General features: G+C 42.2%; 1 protein-coding gene across 1 annotated transcript in view; it reads right to left on the reverse strand.

Moving 5' to 3' along the window:
- grin3ba (glutamate receptor, ionotropic, N-methyl-D-aspartate 3Ba) overlaps positions 1–22,621 on the reverse strand; it is a 70,968-nt gene that overhangs the window by 15,813 nt on the left and 32,534 nt on the right. Inside the window, exons 2-8 of the mRNA XM_062440353.1 lie at positions 21,076–21,776; positions 15,328–15,824; positions 13,919–14,190; positions 12,937–13,173; positions 9,162–9,308; positions 8,687–8,832; positions 5,652–5,767 (exon numbers count right to left, since the gene is read on the reverse strand). Of these exons, the coding sequence (XP_062296337.1) occupies positions 5,652–5,767; positions 8,687–8,832; positions 9,162–9,308; positions 12,937–13,173; positions 13,919–14,190; positions 15,328–15,824; positions 21,076–21,776 (2,116 nt within the window). The remainder of the gene's footprint in view (positions 1–5,651; positions 5,768–8,686; positions 8,833–9,161; positions 9,309–12,936; positions 13,174–13,918; positions 14,191–15,327; positions 15,825–21,075; positions 21,777–22,621) is intronic.

The following is a 22,621-nucleotide window of genomic DNA, read 5'->3' on the forward strand; positions in this document are numbered from 1 at the left end:
TTTGAAAAGAGTCTAGGGTCTATGCTTCCCTCAGATGATTAGGAAAGCTGTTCCACAAGTGTGGTGCAGCAGAGCAGAAGACTTGATCCCCTGTAGTGTGGAGCTTAGTACTGGTAGCCTGGTGGAGGAGTGAGTTGCAGGCAGATCTAAGGGTGTGGGTGGAGGTTTGTGGTATGATCAGTTCCTGTAGTAGGAAAACATGTGTCCCTTGATTAATTTGTATGTGAGTAGCAGGACTTGGTATTCAATCCTGAAGGAGACAGGGAGTGAGTGCAATGAAAACAGAATTGGTGTTGTGTGTTTGCATTCTCATCAAGATCCTGGCAGTGCTGCACTGAATGTGCTCCAGTTTCTGGTTGCTTCTGCCAAGGAGCCCGGTAAAAGGAGCATTGCAGGAGTCCAGTCTTAAGGAGATACAGACATGGACCATTTTCTCTGCATCTAACAGGTTTAGAGAGGGGCAGAGTTTATAGATGTTTTTGAGATGGTAGAAAGAGGCTTTGCAGAGATATGATCATCAAAAGTCAGCTAAAGGGCAAACCTAACACCCAGATTAGTGACTGTGGAGGAAAGGGGGATGTCTTGGCCGTCTAAGGTGAGATGAGGTATGACTGAACCTGGTGTGGAGTGCCAATAAGGAGAGCTTCAGTCTTGCTACTGGAGAACATTTGTGCTTATCCAGGCCTTTATTTCCTTAAGATTTCCCCATGCCACGCTTCAGGGTGTCGAGGCATGACATGGCTGCAGAAAGGCTTCAGGCAGTTTTGATGTATAGCTGGGTATCATCAGGATCTGCTAATCAATAAAAGACTCAACTTCTAGATGACATAGAAGTGGATCAGGATCAGAGTTGATTTATTTTACAAATGGAAATAAAGAAGATCTCTCATTAAGACGTTGCTTTTTTAATCTGAACCAATCAAAGCAGTATAAAGCTGCTGCCGCTGTGCTTTTAAGCAGCACGCTGGAGTTTCAGTTTCAGAGGTTTGAGGCTGAGCTGCAGGGTTGAGTGGAGGTGTGTCGGGAAGTTTATTTTTGCTGTTGAATGTAACCGCTGTAAAACAACCAGAAAATAACGTGTTATCGATCTGATTCACCGGCTTTCTTACTGTCAGCGCTCCCTCACTTCATTCACTCTCTAGCTCGCTCGACCAGAACTAACAAAACAGCGTCCTGTAGCCGCTTACTGGCGGAGCAACTCTGTCCCCCCGTTCCGTGTCCGGACCTTTTATACAGAACAGCGAAGCAGATTAAAATAGTAGGTATTCCCGCATTGAACAGACTCTCTGTGAGCAGAAGAGAGCAACGCGACGAAAAGTAACAGTTAACTGCAGCAGAGGCTAACGTTAGCTGCTCCTCTCTGTCTCAGAGGGGTGGAGCTGAACCTCCTTGCAGCAGAGTCAGAGACAGTGGAAAATTGTCACAACTTCACTCAGTAATTTAACAATATAATTTACACAAAAGAAGATAACGTCTCGTCCTATATCTCATTTGAAAATATGTTGATATATCTTAAAAAACTCAATATACCGCTCAGCCCTAAAACAACGTAACGTTTTGCAGAGTGCACTGTGAGACTGTGGCGGCACAAATTAGACTATGGCGGGCCGCCACAGTCTATATAATTAATGGGAAACACTGGGATGGGGTCAAGAATCGGTCCTTGCCGAACACCACAGATGATAAGTAGCGATCAGACCTGCATCCTCCCAGTGGGACATACTCAGTCCTACTGGAAAGGTAGGATTGTAACTGTTTAAGTGCGGCGTCTGACCGTCCAATGGTGGTGTGAAGGCTTTCTAAGAGGACAGTGTGATCCACATTGTCAAATGCAGTGCTCAGGTCAAGGAGAATCAGGAGAAAAGGAGACCCTGCATCAGCCCTATTTCATTGCTGTGTGCTGAATGAAAATCTGACATCTGAAATTTTTCCAACAGGTAGTTGTATTTAAGGTGGTCCTGAAGCTCAGAAGGAACCACTTTCTCCAACACCATTGAGATGGGTTACTTTAGGAGGAGGGGGGGGGGGGGGGGGGGGGGGGGGGGGGGGGGGGGGGGGGGGGGGTGACTGCGACCGTCAGGGCAAATGGAACATAATCAGTTTGAGGAGAGAGGTTGACAATTTGGGTGATTAAGGCGCTGAGAATGGAGATGTCAGACACATCCAGATCATAGACCTGTAGGTAATTAATGGGGCCGAAGTCTGTGAGTCAGTCAACATGATGCTTCAGCCCAAGACACCCAATCAGACACAGGAAGTTCACTGCAAGATCTGTGTTGACATGGAGCAAAGTGAGCTTTAGAGTTCATGTAGTTCACAAAGGAAAGATTAGTTGGGTTTGGAGGGGCAGTAGATGAGAAGCACCATCATGGAGTAAGGAGGTTTACATTTTAGAACAAGGCATATACAAAAAAATTAGGCATTGGCAGGGAAGACAGTTTCAGTTCAGCCTAGTGTATGATTGCTAAACCATAACCATGGCCAGAGCTGTGGGCTTTTTCCATGTACCTGTAGCAAGGAGGGCAGGCCTCATTAAGCACAGAGTAGTCCCCTGGTTTATGCCAGGTCTCAGTTAGGCACATGAAACCAAGCCCCTTGTCCAAGATGTGGTCATGTATGAGGAGGGATTTCTCAGTAAGAGATTGTGTATTAAATAGTTTCATGGTGGCAGGAGACAGAGCTAAGGATGCAAATCTCTGCAAATTCAGCAGTATACACTGATCTACTCCATATTTTGCATCTTGCCAAGTAGTGTAGTCTTTGTAATGTTTTCAATAATGATGTCCAAGTTTGTTTTGCTTCCGTATTCCAGACTGAAGCCATGGCGCAATGGATGTCACTGTTCCTAAATATCCCAGACTCTTGGCAGTGGGTTTTAAACCCCTTGTCTGGTGTACTTAGAAAGTTGTGTCAACTTTGTAGCTGTGTGAGAGTGTAGGTGTATAATTAAAGCAGATGTGTCATTTTGGCAGAATGGCAGCGTTGGTAACAGACACAGTTGAGATCATTACATGAAAACATGAGGGGAGCTCCAGTTGAAGAAGAATCCTAGTCACTAGAGTCCGTCAGTGACAGCACAGCTCAGGATCATTTCTGTGCTAATAGAGGGTGCAGGGGAGCTGGACAGAGCTTTGTGGCACACCTGAAATGGCAGGGTGGAGAATGAGACAGCAGCTGTCTTCTTGAGAAAAGGGATCCCAATAGAGCAGGTAGGAAGGACATAACATTGAATAATTCAAAAATCCAGTAAAGACGGTATGAAACACATTTGTTGAATAATCCAAAATCCATAAATCCCTGTAGAGAAGATAGGTAGTACTTTACTTTAGTTAATCCAAAATCCACCAGTTCGATAGAGTGTATGCCACCTCAGGGAGCGATCAAAACACAGAGACCTGTATATAAATATGAATGTCATGACAGCTCCCCAAAATTGAAGCCAAAATATATCGATTGCCCCTGGTGGCTGGCTGCAGTACACAGATGGGGGACAAATTAAAGGAAAAACCTGAATAAATGTGCGGACACTGGACAAACATAAAGAGTGCAGGTACTTCCAAACTGCATGGTACAATCAAGCAATTAATATTCAATCATGCTCTGTGGCATGTACTGTATACAATTGCTGAGTAGCCCAAGTTGATTCAGATTTTTTTAGTTTATCAATATGGCAAGAGAAAAAGATGTAAATGACTGAAAGACGGTTGATTGTTGGAGCACGGATGGCAGGAGCTTCAGTCACAAACACTGCTCAACTGGCTGGTGTTTCAATAGAAACAGACTTAAGTGACACCTGTATTTAGATGTATGTTAAAGACATCAGTAAATAGGGTCGATAATTGTGGTTGATAGCACACATTTGATGACCGTGATGCTTGTGCATTAGTGCGATATGTAAAGAAAAAATGAGAATGTGAATGCAGGACGTGATAAGACTGTTAGCAAGAATAGTCCATCGACAATTACAGAGAGAGAGATATTATAGTAGGGTTGCAGTGCATAAACCCCTCATTACAAAGATGAATGCACATTTGCGAGTTCATCGGTGCAAAAACCATCAGCACTGGACTACAGAGATGTGGAAAAAAGTGATATGGTCCGATGAGACATCCTTCACCATATTCTCAGCAAGTGGGCGAGAGCATGTGTGGTGTTCACCAAGAGAATGGTACAGGCCTGAATGCTTGACCCCTACTGTGAGGGCGTTTTGCTGGCATGGTTTGAGTCAGCCTGTCTCCTTAGAGGTAATGGTCACTGCAAATCAATACAAAGTTTTTTTGCGTGATCACCTTTATCGTATAATGTAACATTTCTATCCGGATGGCAGTGGACTCTTCCAGCATGACAATGCCTCCATCCATAGGGCACGAGGGGTCACTGAATGGTTTGATGAGTATGAAAATAACATGAATCATATGCTATGGCCTTCACAGTCACTAGAGCTCAACCTAGTTGAAAACCTATGAGAGATTTTGGGCTGAATTGACATCAAAACATCAAATGAGGGAATATCTTTTGGAAGAATGATCTTTATCCCTCCAGTAGAGTACAGAGACTCTAGAATCAATGCCTTGAATTTGTTCTGGTGGCACATGGTGGCCCAACTCCATACCACTGTAAGAAACTTTATCTTGGTTTTCGCTTTCATTTGTTCCTCATCTGTAGGTCATAAGTCCCCCTTCAGTGTCAACTGATGGGATTGGCCAAACTAAAAAAAGTTAATGTCAAAGACTTTAGGTACTTCTTTTAATACTGATGCTTGTCCATGTGTCTTCATTTCTCTGATAAGTTTGATTTTGAATAGTTATTTGACAATATAAAAAGGGGGTGTGACGTCATGAGTGACAGCTGTGACACCTGATCTCAAACCTCCCGAAGACCATCATCCTGCCACCTGTCTCTAATGTGCAAACTCTGGCTCCAAATGATGTCACACAAGCAAGATGGCAGCTCCCGGAAAGGAGATATTTTGGCTCCATTTTAAAAAGTGGTAGGAAGTGGTGACGCGTTATCCGTATACAATATATGTACAGTCAAGGACACAGAAAGAAAACATAAAAACATAAAAAGCTTGCGCAAATACAGGAAGGCCATGTTAATTACATGAGCAGTGAACTTCACAGTCAATTGTCTATTTAGCAAAGAGGAGCAGAGTAGCCTCCCACCACAACACAAACACCAAAACAAATCTGTTTTGTTGTGTGTGAGTGTTTATTACCTAATCACATTATGAGGACAAATATTTTCATTGGGTCAGATTGTAGGGTCTCAATTCACCCACAAGGTAATTTTATATTAGGATATTAAGAGTATGATAAGGGTTGGTGTTTTGTTTAAAAGTAAAGAAAGCAATAAAGCAGATCTGATTTATAGCCGTTTTTTTAAAAGGAGCATTTAAATGTGCTTCACAGTTGAGAGAAATAAAACTAAAAGGAAAATGAAATAAAAAAGATTCACTATATAAAAACAAAGACCCAAGCCACAAAAAATAATGTCATAAGATCATGAAAATTTCAAACAAAACAAATAAGATGCTTTAAAAAACATGCCCACAGGGAATGAGTGTAAGTCACTACAATATCCTCACAAGTGATAAAAAGTGTGTGTGTGTGTGTGTGTGTGTGTGTGTGTGTGTGTGTGTGTGTGTGTACCTTCAATGGCGAATGGCTTCCCCACAGTGAGCAGCTTGCACTCTGCGTCGATAGAGACCTCAAAGTCCAACAGGGCTTTGTCCATGATGAACGCATCTAATGTAGGAGGATCTGTCCTTCACCACCAACACACACATCACACACACACACACACACACACACACACACACACACACACACACACACACACACACACACACACACACACACACACACACACACACACATCACATCACATCACAAAGGTGAGAGAGAAGTATTAATTGAAGGAACTCAAACTTTTATAGACCTGTAAATCAGATTTACAAACTTTTTCAGGCTCTTGAGAACCCTGCAGGAACCGTGTATTTGGGACTGTCACCCCACTTTGTCATTTATACAGAGCATGAGATTAACTGCATTCTAATACACTGTGTAAACACATACATCATTACCTAAACCAACAGGCTCTGTGGCAGCCTGATAAGGCATTACACACTGCTGAAGACTTTCCTACTCTGGCAATATTGATCTAATTGACCCTCATTGATCCCTAATTATAGACCATTCTTCTCTGTGCTGCTGACCGCGGCTGGCAGAAAATACGTTTCAGGATACAAAGAACAACACAGATTTGAATAATACACCTTACATGCTAACACTTTAACAATGGATAAACAGGAGATACACACACACACACACACACACACGCACACGCACACACACGAAGATACACATTTCTTGACACACAACCAGACATCCAGATTTACTCACAAGCTCACAATCACACACATACATATCTGCACACACACTCATACTCAAATTTGAATAGCAGACAGGTGAACAAGCATAAGTGTGTGTTTTCGAAAAAGCACATGCACACCCACATAGTCAGTCTAATGGGGGAAAAATAGACTGGACTGATCAAATTACCTGAAACTTCTTGTTATTCAGGACGTTTACTGCTAAACAAAAGGTTGACTTTACAAAGTCTTTGCTCTGCTGGCAAAGCAGAAAAGTCTGTCTTTCCTCTGTCTAGACCTGTCAAAGTCGAGGCACAGGGAGAGGAGACGATAGGGACTGCTTCTGGGACTAAAGAGGGTCAGAAGTTATCTGATACTGGGCCCGAGTGACGTGTGTTCCTGGCATTAAAGTGTTTAGTTACCACTGTATGTCATAAGCCTGTCTGTATGTATGTGCAGTATTTCCTCTGGGCCTATACATTCGTGTGCATGTGCAGTGGGCTGCCTGTGTAGCCCTTGGCATTCTGTCTCTCCAGGAGAAGCCTTGTGATATTTTTTCCTAGATTTGAGTGCAGTATTGGGGTCAGTAGTTCTGCCAACACAGTATTTTACAGCCTCACTCTGCTTCTCTGCACTGCTGTGACTTCCACTTCTGCTCTGCCTCGCACGCAAACAAACGCTGCTTTCATCTTCCCTGTTCTCATCCTCTTTCTCTGAACAAGCGCTTTGTATCTTCTCCCTTGTATCACAAAGTCAGCACATGCACTATCTCAGCATCTCTGCTGGTCCTTCTATGGTGTGCGTATTGTGTCTGAGAAGTGTATGTGGTTACAGCTGTGAGTGTGTTTGCAGTGTGTAGTACAGTATGTATGTGTATATGCACTGGAGTGAGCCAGATTAAAAATATTTCAGTCATTCTTGTAACATCTGTAGATTGTGTTCTGTGTAATCATGAGTCTATGTGATGGTATTAAATCTAGTTATTTAAGTTGTTACAACATAAGTTATTGTCTTTTAATTTCAGTTTTTAAGAAAATAAAATTAGATTAAAGCAGTCACACTCAACAAGATGTTGACCCCACTCTGAATCTCTATTCCCTGGATTCCTTGACATTACATTGTTGTCTTCTCAGGTCAATACTCAACACAGAGAGGCAGCATTCTGTTACTATTCCCCAAAAGATAAAGACTTAACCTCTACTACCTTTTAAAGCCTATTGTACATTTTCCACTGCCCTTGACTGTACCGTAACCTCTCAATATCATCCAACTTGTGTAAACATCCCAAAGTACTTTCTGTTTTATTTCTCTTTTTCTAACCTTTTTTAATCTTTTCTTGAATGTATTAAAGGTGTTACATAAATAACCACGCCTTGCCTCCTCGCTTTCATCTGCTTGCTGTCCCCATTCAACATCCGATTCATCTGTTCGTCCTTGGCCCTCATTTCATCAATCTGTCCCTGACCCTCGATCATCCCAGCATTCACTTTATTTTGATAAACACCATTTTTTCACTCATAAATGGAAAGGACTTTGTTAATAAAATGTGTGTAATTCATTGCTTTCATCCCACTTATACCTTAGGCTATAAGGTAAGTATCTCTGGATGAGGAAAACTCAGACTAATGTATGCAGCTCACAAAGTGATGAATATTTGATCCTATCTCTCACAGATGCAAAAGCAAACAGTGTGTTCAGTAGAATAAGAAAACATCTGCTGATGGGTTACACGCAACACCACTGCAGGTAGACAAAAATCAAGCCTAAAGCACAACTTAACACTGAGCTACATGGGGCTATTACATTGATTTTTGGATGGTCAGTAGCAACTGGTTCTCTTAGCTGGAAAATCTGAGCATCTAAAATTGAATTGATGATGTAATCAGCTGACATATTTTGGAGTTTGTCCACTGACAATGAATTAATGATGGCATAACTGGTGAATCAGAAAATGTGCACATATACGCAAGGATTTGTTCCATAATTCACTGACTGTGGATGGGCTCCAGGATTTGTCTCTAAATTACATCATGAGCCGTATTAAGTGTTTGTTTTTCATCTTGAGTAAAGACTGATATTCAAAACTGAATAGAAGAATCTCAGGAAAACGGCGCATGAGAATTGCATTTCAGTTTGTTTGCTCTGGTTGTCAGCGCACCCAATTGTTGTGCACTGAGCATGAAAAACACGCTCACAGAATACAAGACAACCACAATTGATCAGATCCACGTTAAATTTGAATGACAAGACTTAAATGGCATCATTTTGTTTTTGTACTGTGGGTGTGTGTGTGTGTGTGTGTGTGTGTCTTACTTTAACATATGTACGCCATCAGGGGTGGTGGGCTGGTTGAACCGTCTCATGTAGTCGTGCATCTCTGGAAAGCTCTTCTTCATGTAATCCTCAGCACTGCTCTCCCTCACTGTCCCAAAACGAAAGCCCAGGGAGGGATGGTGCAGCTGGGAATGGTGCATCCACGGCACAGGAAGTAGTGGGAGGAGGAGAGGGTGTAGATGGCGATAAACGTGTTAAAAAGAGAGAGGGAGAGGGGGCAATGGATATCATGTTGGGGCTCATATGAAATTCACTGTAGCTGTGAACTCCCAGCAGGGTTTATGGATATGGAAGGCGATAATCCTTCTCAAATAATTCCGTTCTTTACTCATTAGCCTGTCCTTGTGTAAGATTAGTTTGTGTGCACATGTAGCTGTGCTTCTCTATGTGTGTGTATGTGTGGGGCGCTGACATGCGTGCCGTTGCAAGTTTGTGTCCTTGTATGCAGTCTAACCTTGTCGTCATGAATTCCTGAGACCTGTTCGAAGGTCTTCTCCCCGACCATGACTGCTGCTAGGTTGGCGGTGTAGCTGGATAGCACCAGTAAGCAGAAGATGGCCCAGAGGTTCATCAGGAAACGCCCTGTCCAGCATTTAGGAGTCTGCAGAGTGAAGATATATGCAAAGAGAGATAGTTTGGCATGGCTGTGTTTTTGCTTTGTTCAAATATTATCACATAAAAAATAGTGAAGCACAAGATCTGAAGAATCAGCAGATCAAGATGAAGAGGGAATCTAAAAATAACTAAGATCAAAACTGAAGAATGTTATGAAGTCAAGACAGAAATTAAACCAAGACGAACAGTGAGTGAAATAACAAAAATGTAAACATGGAAAAAGGGCAGGGGTTGAAACAATTAAAAACGCAACATGTGTGAAAAAATGGTGCTTAGGTGTTGACATAAATGAAAAGGTCCCCCTGAGGCTCTCCACTTCCTCCTCCTTAAAAATCCCAACTTAACCCCAGAGTAAAGATAATCAAGGTAATCAAAACAGACCAGAAAATGAAGTCTAACAAACTGTGACTGTTTGTGAGGCACATCAGGAATATCTTTCCATGAAATTGCTTGCCTAGGGGTGTAAATCTACCTTAACACTGATTTTTTATTTATTTCACCAATTAAAATCCACTTAACAGAAACAAAGAGATGAATTTCTAGTGTTTTAATGGCCTGAGAATAATGAGACATTAATTATACAAACAGGGTCGTAACCCATTATTACGAAGGTGTACAAAGTTTAGACTAAAAGTATAATTAGTCTGTGAATTGAAAGAGGAACAATGAAGGATGACATGTACATTATAAGTACAAATTGTTCAGTATTATTGGGAAGAAACTTAAAATAAGAGGGGTTTAAAATGATGATCAATCAAGTTGCCCTGTTGTGCTTCCACATAGCCTGTGTTTTATTCACAAGATCTTTCATTTTACATTTAAGGAAAAATGTGCAGTTAATATCATATCTCATAATACATGATGTGTAATTGTCCGCTACTCTTAATATGTCCTGTCAAGTTTTCATACATTATGGTGTATGAGCAGTAGTGGCAGCACTAAAACACATGAGTTCATTTTAAAAGTAGGTCCTTGATTTCATACGGAGTTAAACAAATGAAGGCCTCTCATTTCAAGCCACTTACTACAGATTTTTCATTGTCTGAAATGACAATGGTTGCTAAGTGTAGTTCGTTAAGGTAACGTTAGCTCCAATTGGTTGGAAAAAATTGTCTTTTGCTGGCTTCTTAATGTTTGAAACTGACTAAAATAAAACTTAACAGGTCTCTTTAAATATGGACTCCATGGCTACATACATGATATGCTAGGACTGAAAATGGCACACTCCAGATATAAAAAGTAAGCGGTTCCTCTCTGTACCAGCTGATAAACCATGTAGAAGAAATAGAGAAACTATTGCAGTGTAGTGCTACTTCTTCAAGTTTGATAATATAACACAAGCCTATTTGGCAGCTTATCTAACATGTTCATATTTTCAGACAGTACAAAAGTTGAGGCTTTGAGGCTGGGGACTCACAGATGAGTTTGGCAAATGTAATGCTACCTCTGTTAACATGAGCTGGGGCTGCTGGTGTGTAAAACCGAGAAAAAGAAGAAAAAGAAGGAAAAAAATCAGGACAGAGCTGCGAAGTATGCAGGACCGGCTATTGCACAGTAGGGGAACATTAGACAGAATTGTTTTTCTCAAACTTCTTCTCTTGTGCTTTTGGTTTGGGAAATAAAAAAACAATTAAAAAAAACAATTGTTAAACCTGCAGTGCAGAACTTTTACATATAAATGCACATCCGTTACAGTCAAGCCAAATGAGTTCACACAATGCTGATTAGGCCTATCACCGCCAGATAAATCTGTCTGTATTTCACAGCATACAGAGTTTTTTAATTAGGTGTCAGGTGTTAATTCATGCACTGTTTGGATAAAGGCATACTGCACATGATTTTCACTGGCCAAGCAGCTAACTTCTGGCTAGTTCTGCTAAACTGAATGGGGATGTAATAATTGCACTTTGCAGCTCTTCTGGACTTTCCAAATGTTATAGGACTGAATGGATCAAATTCTGATAGTGAAATGAGTCATTTTGCAGATTTATCCAGTGCTTTACAGCCTTAACAGTAGCGATGCAGTAGGCTATGATGTAAGAGCGTGTCAACAGCGTTTTTTGTAATTACTCTCACTGCCAGAAAGGGGAGACAAAAATCCTGCACTCTAAGCTTTAAAAGCATTTTTCCATTTGACACATTTCTTGTAAATACTTTTAAGGTGCACTAATGGTGACTCCAGGGAACTAGGCTATTATTTACAGTTTAGTAATCAATTTACCTGCCTTCTGTTTACCCGTTAGCTTAAATAAAAACGACTGTCTGGCTCTGACCCAGCACACAGAGGTTCAAGTTTTTGCTCAAGGACATTTTAACAGGTCACAAGGCTGCTAATGGACACAACCTGTTAATTGACACATTGCCAGTTGCAAGGATCAAACCTGTGACCTTTCAATTATGGGAAGGTCTCTCTAATCACTTGACTCCTGTTCCACCCGTCATTTGAGCTTTTTCCTTTAGGGACAAAGTGTAATTATGTGTTTTAAAGAAATATTATAATTACAATGCACGCTCACTGTGAGGCACTGGTAGGATAGGAATTATTCAAGTAAATTATGTTTCAGATATTTATCTGTATGTGCTGCATGTAAATTTTAAAAGCAAGCATAAATTATCATAATGATGGATTTTTGGCACAGTATGTTGCTGTTTAAAAAAATAAAGATTGCAAAGGACAGAGTTGTTTTTCATCCGCGTAGAGGCTGGGTATGTGCGACAGTTTTACTGTGGATGCGACACAATCAGTCAAATCTGACAGGATCTCTGAAGAATGCTGTTACTGCAAAGATATGTACAATATATTCAACACATTTAAACCAAACAAACAGCATAAAAAAGATCTTTTTTTTATCTTAGAAGGAAGGAAATTATTATTTTTCATCTCGCCATGTATTTATTTAAAGGCAGATTTGCTTAAGTGTGAGATTCAGCTTACATTTATCTTCAGCGATCACCTGTCTTATACATTTCTCTCGCACACTAACCCTTGTCACTAGGCTCTCCTACTCTCCTACCACTTGCCCTCTGCCCTTTACATCAACCTTTGTCTGCCTACCTCCATGTCACCTTCATTTTGTTGCTTTTTTCATCTCTGCTCATCCACTTACCCTCTCAACTCTATCTCACCATCCTTCTGTCAACCTCCCTATTACCTTTTTTTTAAGCCCATTTCCTGATTTGCCCTCTTCACCTTCCTACCCTCGCACAGGCTTGCTTGCAACTTTGTGTCTGACTACTCTAGGGAGTTAACCTCTACTCACCCCCTCTGTTTTCACCTTCATCCATCCCCATCATCCTCACCATAACTCCTTCAATCTCTGTCGGCTCACTTACCCTTTCCCCTCTCCCTCCCAGTATGTGCATTATCCTCCCTGTGCCTCTCTACTTCATCACTGCCTACATTCTTAACCTCTCCCCTATCCATCTTCTTCCCTCGCTGGCCATCTTTATCATCTCTTTCCATGCCTCTTTCCCCTCTAACTTCCTCTTTTCTTACTCACTGTTTGTGTACTTTTTCCAATAGTGCATCGCCCCTTCCCTTTCTCTTTGCAATTGCTTCTCCCTGCCCCACCCTGCATGATGCCTATTTATCACACAGAGGGAAGCTACTTTACCTTGGTGGCGACAGTGCGTCCAAAGAGTATGGCGTAGCAGAGATTGAGGGCGGAGGAGTAGGAGAATACACGCAGCCTGTTCCTGCCATGAGGTGTCATGCCAAAGGGACTGTTCCACTCGTACAAGGTTAGGAAGAGTGCGGTGAGGTGCAGCGTGACAAAAATCCCCACCCACATGGACCAGTGGAGAGGCCACATGAAGGCTCCGATTGGGGCTGCAGTGTCACGGCTACGAACCTGGTAGGTCAAAAACATTGTGGTGTAAGAAACTGACTTGATGCTGTTGATTTTCCTCGCCACGAGTTACATGTATTGGATTTTGTGAAAAATTGTGACTATAATTCTGCCTCCAGTCTGCAACATTGTGTTAGTAAGCTTCTCTTAAACACTCCTAGGCATAATTAGCCTCTAAAAATGGAATGCATTGTTTTTTATTTTGTGCTATTCACCATTTTTAAGGGCAAAAAAACTTTTTTGAACAATGTGATTCTCATTTCCAAATTGAAAAATATTGTCAGATCATATTATGCTCTGCAGTTTGTTTGCCACAGAGGGAGATTTTAACAACTCAAAGAAGAACTGCAGCATGTCTGGCGACTCAGTTAAGATGTCCTATCAAAATGCTTCTCAGACTCATTATACACTCTTAAACTCTCATTTTGAACTTTCATAATTAGCCTGCCTACAGAAAACTCAGCAAACTAATTATTTGCCAACTAATGATCTCCGGTCCTTGATCAAATGACCGGGTGAGAGGGGCATAAAGGCGAAATTAAGAAATTGCGGACCATATTGTCAAAACACACTGAAACACTATCAGCCATATAAAGAGAGATTTACAAATCAAAGTAACACTCGACATTGAAATGCTGCAGAGCCTCACAATGTAGTATCGTTTTAGGTCATGCCTTGTGTCCTCTACAATCATTAAAATGCAAACTCTAAACTCTAACAAACTGATGATGACTTAAAGCAGTTGTACCAGAATGCCCAGGCTGGTGGAATAAAAGGGCGAGGTGAAATCGATGACTCTGCTCCTGGCAGAGTTGATGGAGAAAGAGGCGACAGCCATGTCAGCAGTTCCACTCAGCAGGTCCCCGACCAGCCCCGTCCAGCGTCCTGTCCCACTCATCGCCCCGTACTTCCCGTCTCCCACGATATAGAGGTCAAAGGTGAAGCCCATATCTTCAGCTAGTTTTTCCAACAAGTCGATGCAATACCCATAGCAGCACTTCCTCAGGTCCTCTGGTAGGTCTGAGAGGAAAGAAGTGATGATTATGTGAAATGCATCCATTTGGATATCCATATTCATGCTTCGGAGGTTAAGGGATTTCACTTTTGGGAATTAGTCCACAACTGTTGACTATGGATCATGGAAAATGTTGATGGTTCCTCACAGGACACTTGTGCGTTGTGTGTTTAATGACTCTGGCACGCAGGCTAGGACTACATTTAATCACATTAAATCCTGAACTAGATGTAACAACCCTTGAACTATGTGTAGGAATAGAGTAGAGTTGGCAAGGTGAAGACGCTATAATGTAAGTTACACATCCTGCCTTTTTTGCTACTTTGATTTTTCTGGCAAACATTTTTTGCAAACTCATTCAATCAAAATTCAGAAGCCCGCAGATGCATTTGTGTGTGCCAATTACTCTTGAAACTTGGCACCAATGTGTGAGTAATAGCTCTGTCTAAGCACCAGCTTATAGAAATTTTGTGATGAGGTACAGTGTAACTATATTATAGAGGACACTACCACAATAGATTATACAATTAGATCTGTAGCTCTTGAACCACTGACTGTTGAGTAAAGTTATTGTCCCAAATTCCTGGGTCATCTTGAATACAAATGTCAACCTCTATTTACTTCCCACCATCTGTTGACCAAAGTCAAAAAGGGTAAGGTTGCATAGTATAGTGTATGTGCATGGCTGCCCAATAGTTTCCTGAGCCAGAGATTCCTGGTATTTCTTTCAAACTGATTCGGTAGTCCTGATCTCTTATTGATTTTAATGCCTTTAATCCTTTTCATTCATAAAACGTATATGTAGCTGTAGAGCTGAGGCCTTGACATTGCACCTTGTATATTTTTGAACTGGATTGACCAACCATGATACCATATTGATTTTATTCCTAAAATCCAATTCAGTCTGGAGGATGAGCAGTAGAGATGAGGCCAGTCACATAGCAATGAGATCTAAGCTAAGAGAGCTAAGAGTTTACATAAGAGAAGCTCAGAGTTGACATAAATTAGGACTTATGCATGACCTCCAACAAGCTCAAATGTTTTTGAAATGGATTACAGTAAATCTGAGGCATACCAGTACTTCATCACTACATGATTTATCTGCTTTAAATTCTGAGGTAATATTCCAAAACAAAACTCACCATTGCCGTCCCCGTCTGTAGTTGTTGCGTTTGGGTTGTGCAGCTGGTTGAAGAGGCCTTGGATTATGTCTGAGCGGTTGGTTCTGGGGTCCAGACAGAGCTGACCAGCTGGACATAATCCATCCTCATCTACCTCGCGTGTGAAGACAAACGGGTGCTCCACCAGAGTCACCACCCTCAGGCGGTTTCCCTCAACAGAAAGTCCTGGTCTCCAGCGTCCTCCAGCATTAAAATCCCCCTGGCCATCTCCTCCTCTCACCCCAGCTCCAAGACCTTGTCCCTGGCTGCTCCCGAATCCTCCCACCAGCCCCAGGATCCCGCCCTCTAACTCCAGCCTGCCTCGGGACCACTGGCCTACGGTAACCCAGGCTGGCTGGCCCAGAGCGCCCCTTTTTAGGCTCCAGACATGAAACAGCTGGGAAGAGAGGACTCGGGAGAATCCAGCATCCACTTGGATCAGGCCTGTAGCTCCATTGAAGGAAGTGTTGGCAAGAAACCTCAAGGGACAGAGAGAGACAAGCAGACAATAAGCAAGAGGCAACAGCGCAGTGAAAAGACTCAAGAACCTTGCGGGGATATTGCAGCTGAGGGATGTAACATGCAGTAATACACAACACTAAACTAGTCAGATGAGAGAGGGGGAAAAAAAGGAACCAAAAAACCAAGTTACAAACGACACAGCAGACAGACATGGTTTGGTTGTGTAGCTTTAACAAGTCTAGTCTCTAGTAATTGCTTCTCCCAGAAAGTCATAATTAAAAGTTAATGCAGTGCAGTGAGGGTCTCCTCCTATCAGCCAGTCCATACAGACATTCATTGCTATTCGTCTCACTCGCCCGATGGCCCAGCATTGGTCTTTACGGCGGAATACATTAGGAAGAGCAATCCCTGTTCGCACATAAATCTGCTCTGGCCTCTTGAACCACGCTGGGATTGTTAGCTCTTGTCTTAGCATTTGATCATGTGGACATTGTCAGGTGATGTCTCAATGTGAACCCATACGAGCGCTGTTTGATCAGGTCTTGATTAGTGGGGGATTGTCAGGAGGTCATTGTAAATTGTAGGGGTGGTTGTTTAAATGTTAAAGAATGCAGGGATCACTGCATTCGGTATGGGCGTTGAACCGTGCAGGGACTGTTGATTATGTCTGGGTCAAAGCTAGAAATGGCAAGTTTTCCTTCCTGTTAATGGAAAAGGTTGGTGAGGCCGTAGCCTTCTCAGAGAAGAAAAATAGCATTTCCCTTCCCCTCTTTGTTTTATTCTCTCTTTACCTTTTTTTTTCCTTGTCTGCCTCTTTTCTCAGAGTTATATGTATGAAATGATGAGCATGGACTATAATCAATACTGAAGAACTTTCTCCATTAAATATGGGACATGCCTATCAAAATAAAAGACTGAATTGATCATGATGGTTATTAACCTCACCTCAAATAATGCCTGGGCAAACGCCTGTCTGCACCGCACAGAGGATGAAAGAAATGAGTGCATGTAAGCCTTTTTGTATTCTTCTTATGCTTTTGCTCAGTGCCCTCTTTCTTCACATTGTGATTTACTTCAACAGCACAATATCAATTTATAAACCCATTCCCAGCGCCATAATTCTCAAGAACCTGATTAAAAATGCCTCTTATTTGAAAGTCATTCCCATCCCTTTCCACGTTAACTTATCAGCTCCCTCTGTCTCTGTGACCATAAAGCGGAAGTGCTAGCCTTGCCTTGAGCTGAAATCACTCATGGTAATAGGGAGGCTGAATCATCATATCCCATAGACAGCAGATTCATCAAGCCAACCCACTCCAGACTCATATAGCTGTGGCTGGCCACAAAGAAATTAAACACAGGCTTCACTTTACATATCCTATCTGTGCAGAGGAGTGCGAAACCCTTTTTTTCTGTAGTTTGTGACACCTTTATTCATGCCCAGAGATAAGAATGAGCGATATGAGTGAGAGATGAGACTGTGATGAGAACAGGAGGCGTGAAAAGTGAAGAAACACTTTCAAGCAGCGTCACTTTTTAGTTATGGGTTATCTGGGTTGTGTTGCATCAGGCCAGGGGCAGCTGCATTTAATGAATGACTGTGGATGTCAAAGCAGGTTGATAAGTCAGCCAGAGGTGTCAGAGAGGGATGGTCTCTTCTCACTAACACCTGGCCCCGGTTTACACGCTCAGAGTAAATGTCAGCAGAGTGGCCGGTAAATGATGACTCTATAACAGTCCCAGGCATGTGTCTCATTCCCTTATCACTCCATCTCTTTTAGTTTGGAGGAAGGTTTACTCCCTCTGTGTGTCTGGGATGATACGAGACTTGCTTGTTTCAATGGTTTTAATCTCTTCAGGGGAGATGGAATCAGTGTGGCAGCTGTGTGAGATGGCAGATTGGCAGATTTCACTCTGATAACAGCAACCGTCTATCTATTCCCTCTCCTTTTCTCCCTTTTTTCCCCTCCACTCTCACGTTCTTTTCTTCCTTTTCTTTGACTTTAGTCCCATTTTACTTTTAGCTATTTCCTACTTCCTCTGTCTTTCATCTGTCTGTTTGTGTTTGACTACTTTTTCCTTTCTCTCTAATGTATTTTTAGGAATAAGCACCCAGGGATTTTTTTAAAATTCTGGACATGTAGAAGAACGACATCAAAAGTGGCTCATATTTCTACTGCTTTGAATCTGAAACAGTAATATTGTTGCTCTATTCCTCCCTCAAACATTCCTCTCTCGTTTATATCTCCAGACGTCCTCTCTCCCTTCCCTGCCATCCTCGCTCTGTCCCTTGGGCATTTAGCTGTTAATTGCCTTCTCCATGTGGAAGTCTCGCACTTCCTTCAACTTTGTTTGGAGCAATCGCATGTCTGGCTGTTGCAGGGGACGGATAAGAATCAGGGACTACACTGGAGGACGAGGAGTTTAACTGGCCCGGTTTGAATAGTGCGATAGAAGAACCTCTTTTATCAGTCTCTCACAGGCCAGGAACAAAGGTCACTGACATTATATTGTGGAGGACTATTATAAATAGTCTATTCTGATAGTGAAGAGTATGTGCTAATTGGAGCTCCACAGAAAGATTGTGAGGTCCCTGGTGTCCCTATGAAGTTTTTGTGAGTTTAAAAACATGTTTTATGTGTTGTATAAAATAGTATAAAAGTATAAAATGAGAAATTAATCACAAAAACTAATAAACTGTCCGGAAATCTAATGGCAAATGTCCAGTAATATTGCTTTGTAATGCAATATCCACTTCACTTGTTTTAGCCTCTAGCACTTCATGCCAATTTGTTCAGGCATCCCTGTGCTTGACTAAAATGCAGATGGATGAAACGCAGTGAGAATCCAGCTTGTTATTATGTGGGTGTTGTTGATGATCACTCTCAGCTGGCAGGCACCCTGTGTGTGTGTGTTCAATATTTGCTGTGGGCCCAGCTCAAATCACAAATCCTTCCCTTAACAGTACCACATGACCACAGAAGTTGGATACATGCTGTTTTATCTACTTCAACGTTTGAAAAATATCCATGTCAACTGGCAGAGCAGAGATATTTAACTTTGGAGCGAGTTTATTGCGCGGGGCTTCGCTGCATCATTCAGTATCAGGCACATATAGCTTAAGAAAGGTTGTAAAGTATGTGAGTATGTGTGTTTTTTTTTTCTTGCTGTTTACTAATGTGAGGATTTAGGCTTTTTTCTGCTTTAAGTGAAAACATTTTTGGTTTAATATGTATCTCAATAGGCTTTTTTCTTGCGTGTGTGTATTTGTTATCACACACCACACCTTGACAGAGCCCGTGAAAGCTGTCAGAGGCCCTTTTAAAATCTGATTGAAGCAGCAGCAACAGCAAAAAGAAACAGACAAAACTCTCTGGTGTCAGTCTCTAAATCTGTATGCCATAAAAACCTCTTCTCCAACCTCCAATATGACAGCACTATTCAGAAGGCGCCACCCCCATGGTGCAGAGGACGGACAAGGGCAGCAACTGGAGCGTACAGTACCACAAGTGGAGCCAGCAACTCCTCACGAAAATGCCAAAGTGTCACTCAGAAAGCTAACGAGCTTACAGACATTTAGTGGTGTGGCCATAGTAATTTAATTGCACTGTGTCAGCATCTTCCATACATCTTGGCTGGTTTAAATGTGAGACACATTTTAGGTGTCCAAGAATCATTAAGAAAAAGCAGTTGGCTAGTGGCTGCAGGGGGTATAGAGACTATCTTAAGGGCCAGTCCAGCCGTGACTGTATCATTGCAAATCCCATGTCGCCTTAAGCAGTACATTTAATTTGTGGAGGAGGTTTAAGTCACCCTGCTTCTGCTGAAGTTTCCGTGAACAAATCTTGACACTGCTCTGGAACTGACCCCGTACCGGAACTTTAGTGAGGTGCCACATTATTAATGTTATTATTCATTGTTCTTTGTTTTTCATCTTAAAGGTTCAGTTTACCTGAGTTATACTATATATATTAAAGTATTTCTACCAAAGAAATAGTCCCTTAGATCTTTTCAGTGATGAGAGTGGATTATGTAGACATAAAGGATGTGAACATTTTCAATGTAATTTTTCAATGCTGAGGACACAACAAACCAAAATCTGTTCAAAGTAGAAATCTCAAAGTCAAACATCTTAAGCTTGCATCCACTTTCCAAGTGGCTAACATGGAGAGTGGAAGCTAGGTGGCCTAGCTTACTAACATTAGCACTGATTCCCGGTAGATTTTCATGCATTCATGTTGTTTCAACACCTGCTGCGTCATCGGCAGCCCCTGCACACTCAGGGTTATGTTCGTCCTACATTTTACATCACAGAGGAGGGGAGGAAATATAGCACTTACTCTCTCTTTCAGGAGTCCAGATGTGGTAATGGGAAATGAGCAGACTGTCATAACTCACCCAGGAAATGGGATTTCTTTCAGCACTTTGTACGCCACCCTATGATTTGAATCATGACACTTGGCATATGGAGTCACAGAGTAACATGTAGGAAGATGAGGTTAACCAACTGCTGACAGCTGGTTACTGCCTGTTTAACCGTTAGAATTGATGTGATATTATAGCCTACTTCAAGTTCCCCCCACTGTTGGTGCACAAAAATGTATTATTTGTAAATTTCTTCTTTTTACTAATAATTTCACACATCAAAACAAACACCATGCGTACTGATATTGTAGCGAAAATTATCTCAGTTTGACTTTAACCCAAAACTTCTCTGCAAAGCTAGATGCCACGAGACGTAAAAGTTTATAAGTTGAGTGAACTGTGTAGAATATTATATCATTGAAAAGGTGTACTTGAAAACAGAGTTTTGTATCTGTAAGCATAGTTTTGAAAACTTGTATTTACATTTCTGTTTGTAACTGTAAATTCTGTGCTGCAAGCTTGCATATATAATCTCGCTGGCAGAACATTTTTGTGTCTGCCTGCAAACATTTTTCAAGTTTGTGCGTTCAGTTACAGGCCTGCAAGCTTATTTATGACCTGTGAGGCAAAAACATTCGAGTGGGAGTCTTTTGACATCTTTACTGCGTGTTGCAGTTCTGTATATTGGGCTTTGTAAGAAGGAGGAGGGGTAGGACCTTCAACTTTTGACCAATCAGCTTACAGGTACAGACAGTTATTAACATAAATGTACAAGTTTTCAAAACTAAGGTTACGGATGCAAAACCCTATTTTCAGAAACACCTTTATGAAAGATATAATATTTCATTGAAGTGACCCTTTAATTAGTGTGTGTATTCTGCATGTATGTATGTGTGCATATACCTGGCCAGGTACTGTCCTGAAGAGGGCAGCTCGTGTCGGTTTGGTTTGTCGTAACAATTAACCATGTTCTGGATCAGCGCCAAGTCTGGCCTCACCATGGTCGCTGCAGTGACTGCTCGTCCAATCAACTGCAAAGCATCTCGGATGTAGAAGCTGATTGGTTTGCGGCCGACCTCGCCGTAGGCTAACAGGCCAAGGGGACCCCCTAAGGTGTGTAGCGAGTCTGGCGACAGGGGGTATCCCATGATCCACTGTAGGGCTGGTAGTGTTGGAGCCAGGCGTTGAGCAGCACGCAGGACAGAGGACAGACACTCGGGGTCAGAGCCCAGGAGGAGAACAGAGGAAAGGGGAGAGGGGGAGCGCAGAAAACGAGTGGAAAGGATCTTCAAAGCCTCTTCTTCCTTCTGATCCTCTCGCCTCTCCTCGCTGGCCTCCCCTCTTCTATCCCTGGCCCCTGAGATGTGAGTCAGGTTGATGATATCCCACAAATGCCAGGCAGAACCACTGTGCTTTTGCAGGTGAGAGAGCAACCCATCACCGCCTTCTTCCCACCCAGGGCAAATCACAGCTGCACCTCCCCAGCTGCCCTCTCCCCAGTTTCCTCTGTTCCTTTCTCCATCTCCCCCCTGCAGGACTGCCATCAGCAGGCTGCCCAGAGTTGATGGAGGCACACGGGCTGACATCTGCAGGTGGAATCGGTTCTATCAAAGAGGGCAGGAAAGAGAGGGTGGAAGAGTTGAAATAAATTTAAAAAAGAGTAGAAACAAAGAAAAATGAGTGAGAAAATTAGGGGGAAAACATAAAAGTGCAGTGATGGAGGAGCGAACAAAAATGGGAGAAAGAAGAAGAAAGGGAGGAGAGAGAAGAGAAAACAAGATCAAAACAGAGATTAATAGATATAACCAAGCCCCAACACCTCGGGGCTGAATAACGTAAAATCACATTAAACGCAGCTTTTATGAGAGCTAGAGTAGTGCAAAACAATCCCTGTTGCTGCAGTAATTCACCACAACACTGATCAGAAACAATCAGTCACATTTGTTCATTATCTCTCTCTCCCTGAATGAGAAGAGTTGCACGGATTTAAACAAGGAGTCAATGCTTCGCATCTAATCTGCAACATCACAGTTGGCTTGGCAAGACAACAGTAGCATCCACAGTTCATCCAGAAGCCTGCATTTCCAAACCCCACTGAAGACACTGGCTTGTTTCATACTGTTCCAAAATGGATAACACTGTTGTCCTTGAATGCAGCTCACAGATGGACCTTTCCCCTCCTTCCTTTGGGGGCTTCTATCCATTTTTCATCCTATCAGTGCTCCAGGCAAGGTTGAGGGGAAGACTGCTTTTATATGGAGAACCCCAAAGTTGAGCTTAACATGACTTGACACACTATGCACATAAACACCCTCTGGCACAAATGCATACACATTTTCAGCATCTTAAGTGTATGTGCAAACACACACACACACACACACACACACACACACACACACACACACACACACACACACACACACACACACACACGCAGGTAGTTAATTAA

This window comes from Scomber scombrus, chromosome 19 (assembly GCF_963691925.1).
Source record: "Scomber scombrus chromosome 19, fScoSco1.1, whole genome shotgun sequence".
NCBI classification, from domain to species: Eukaryota; Metazoa; Chordata; class Actinopteri; order Scombriformes; family Scombridae; genus Scomber; species Scomber scombrus.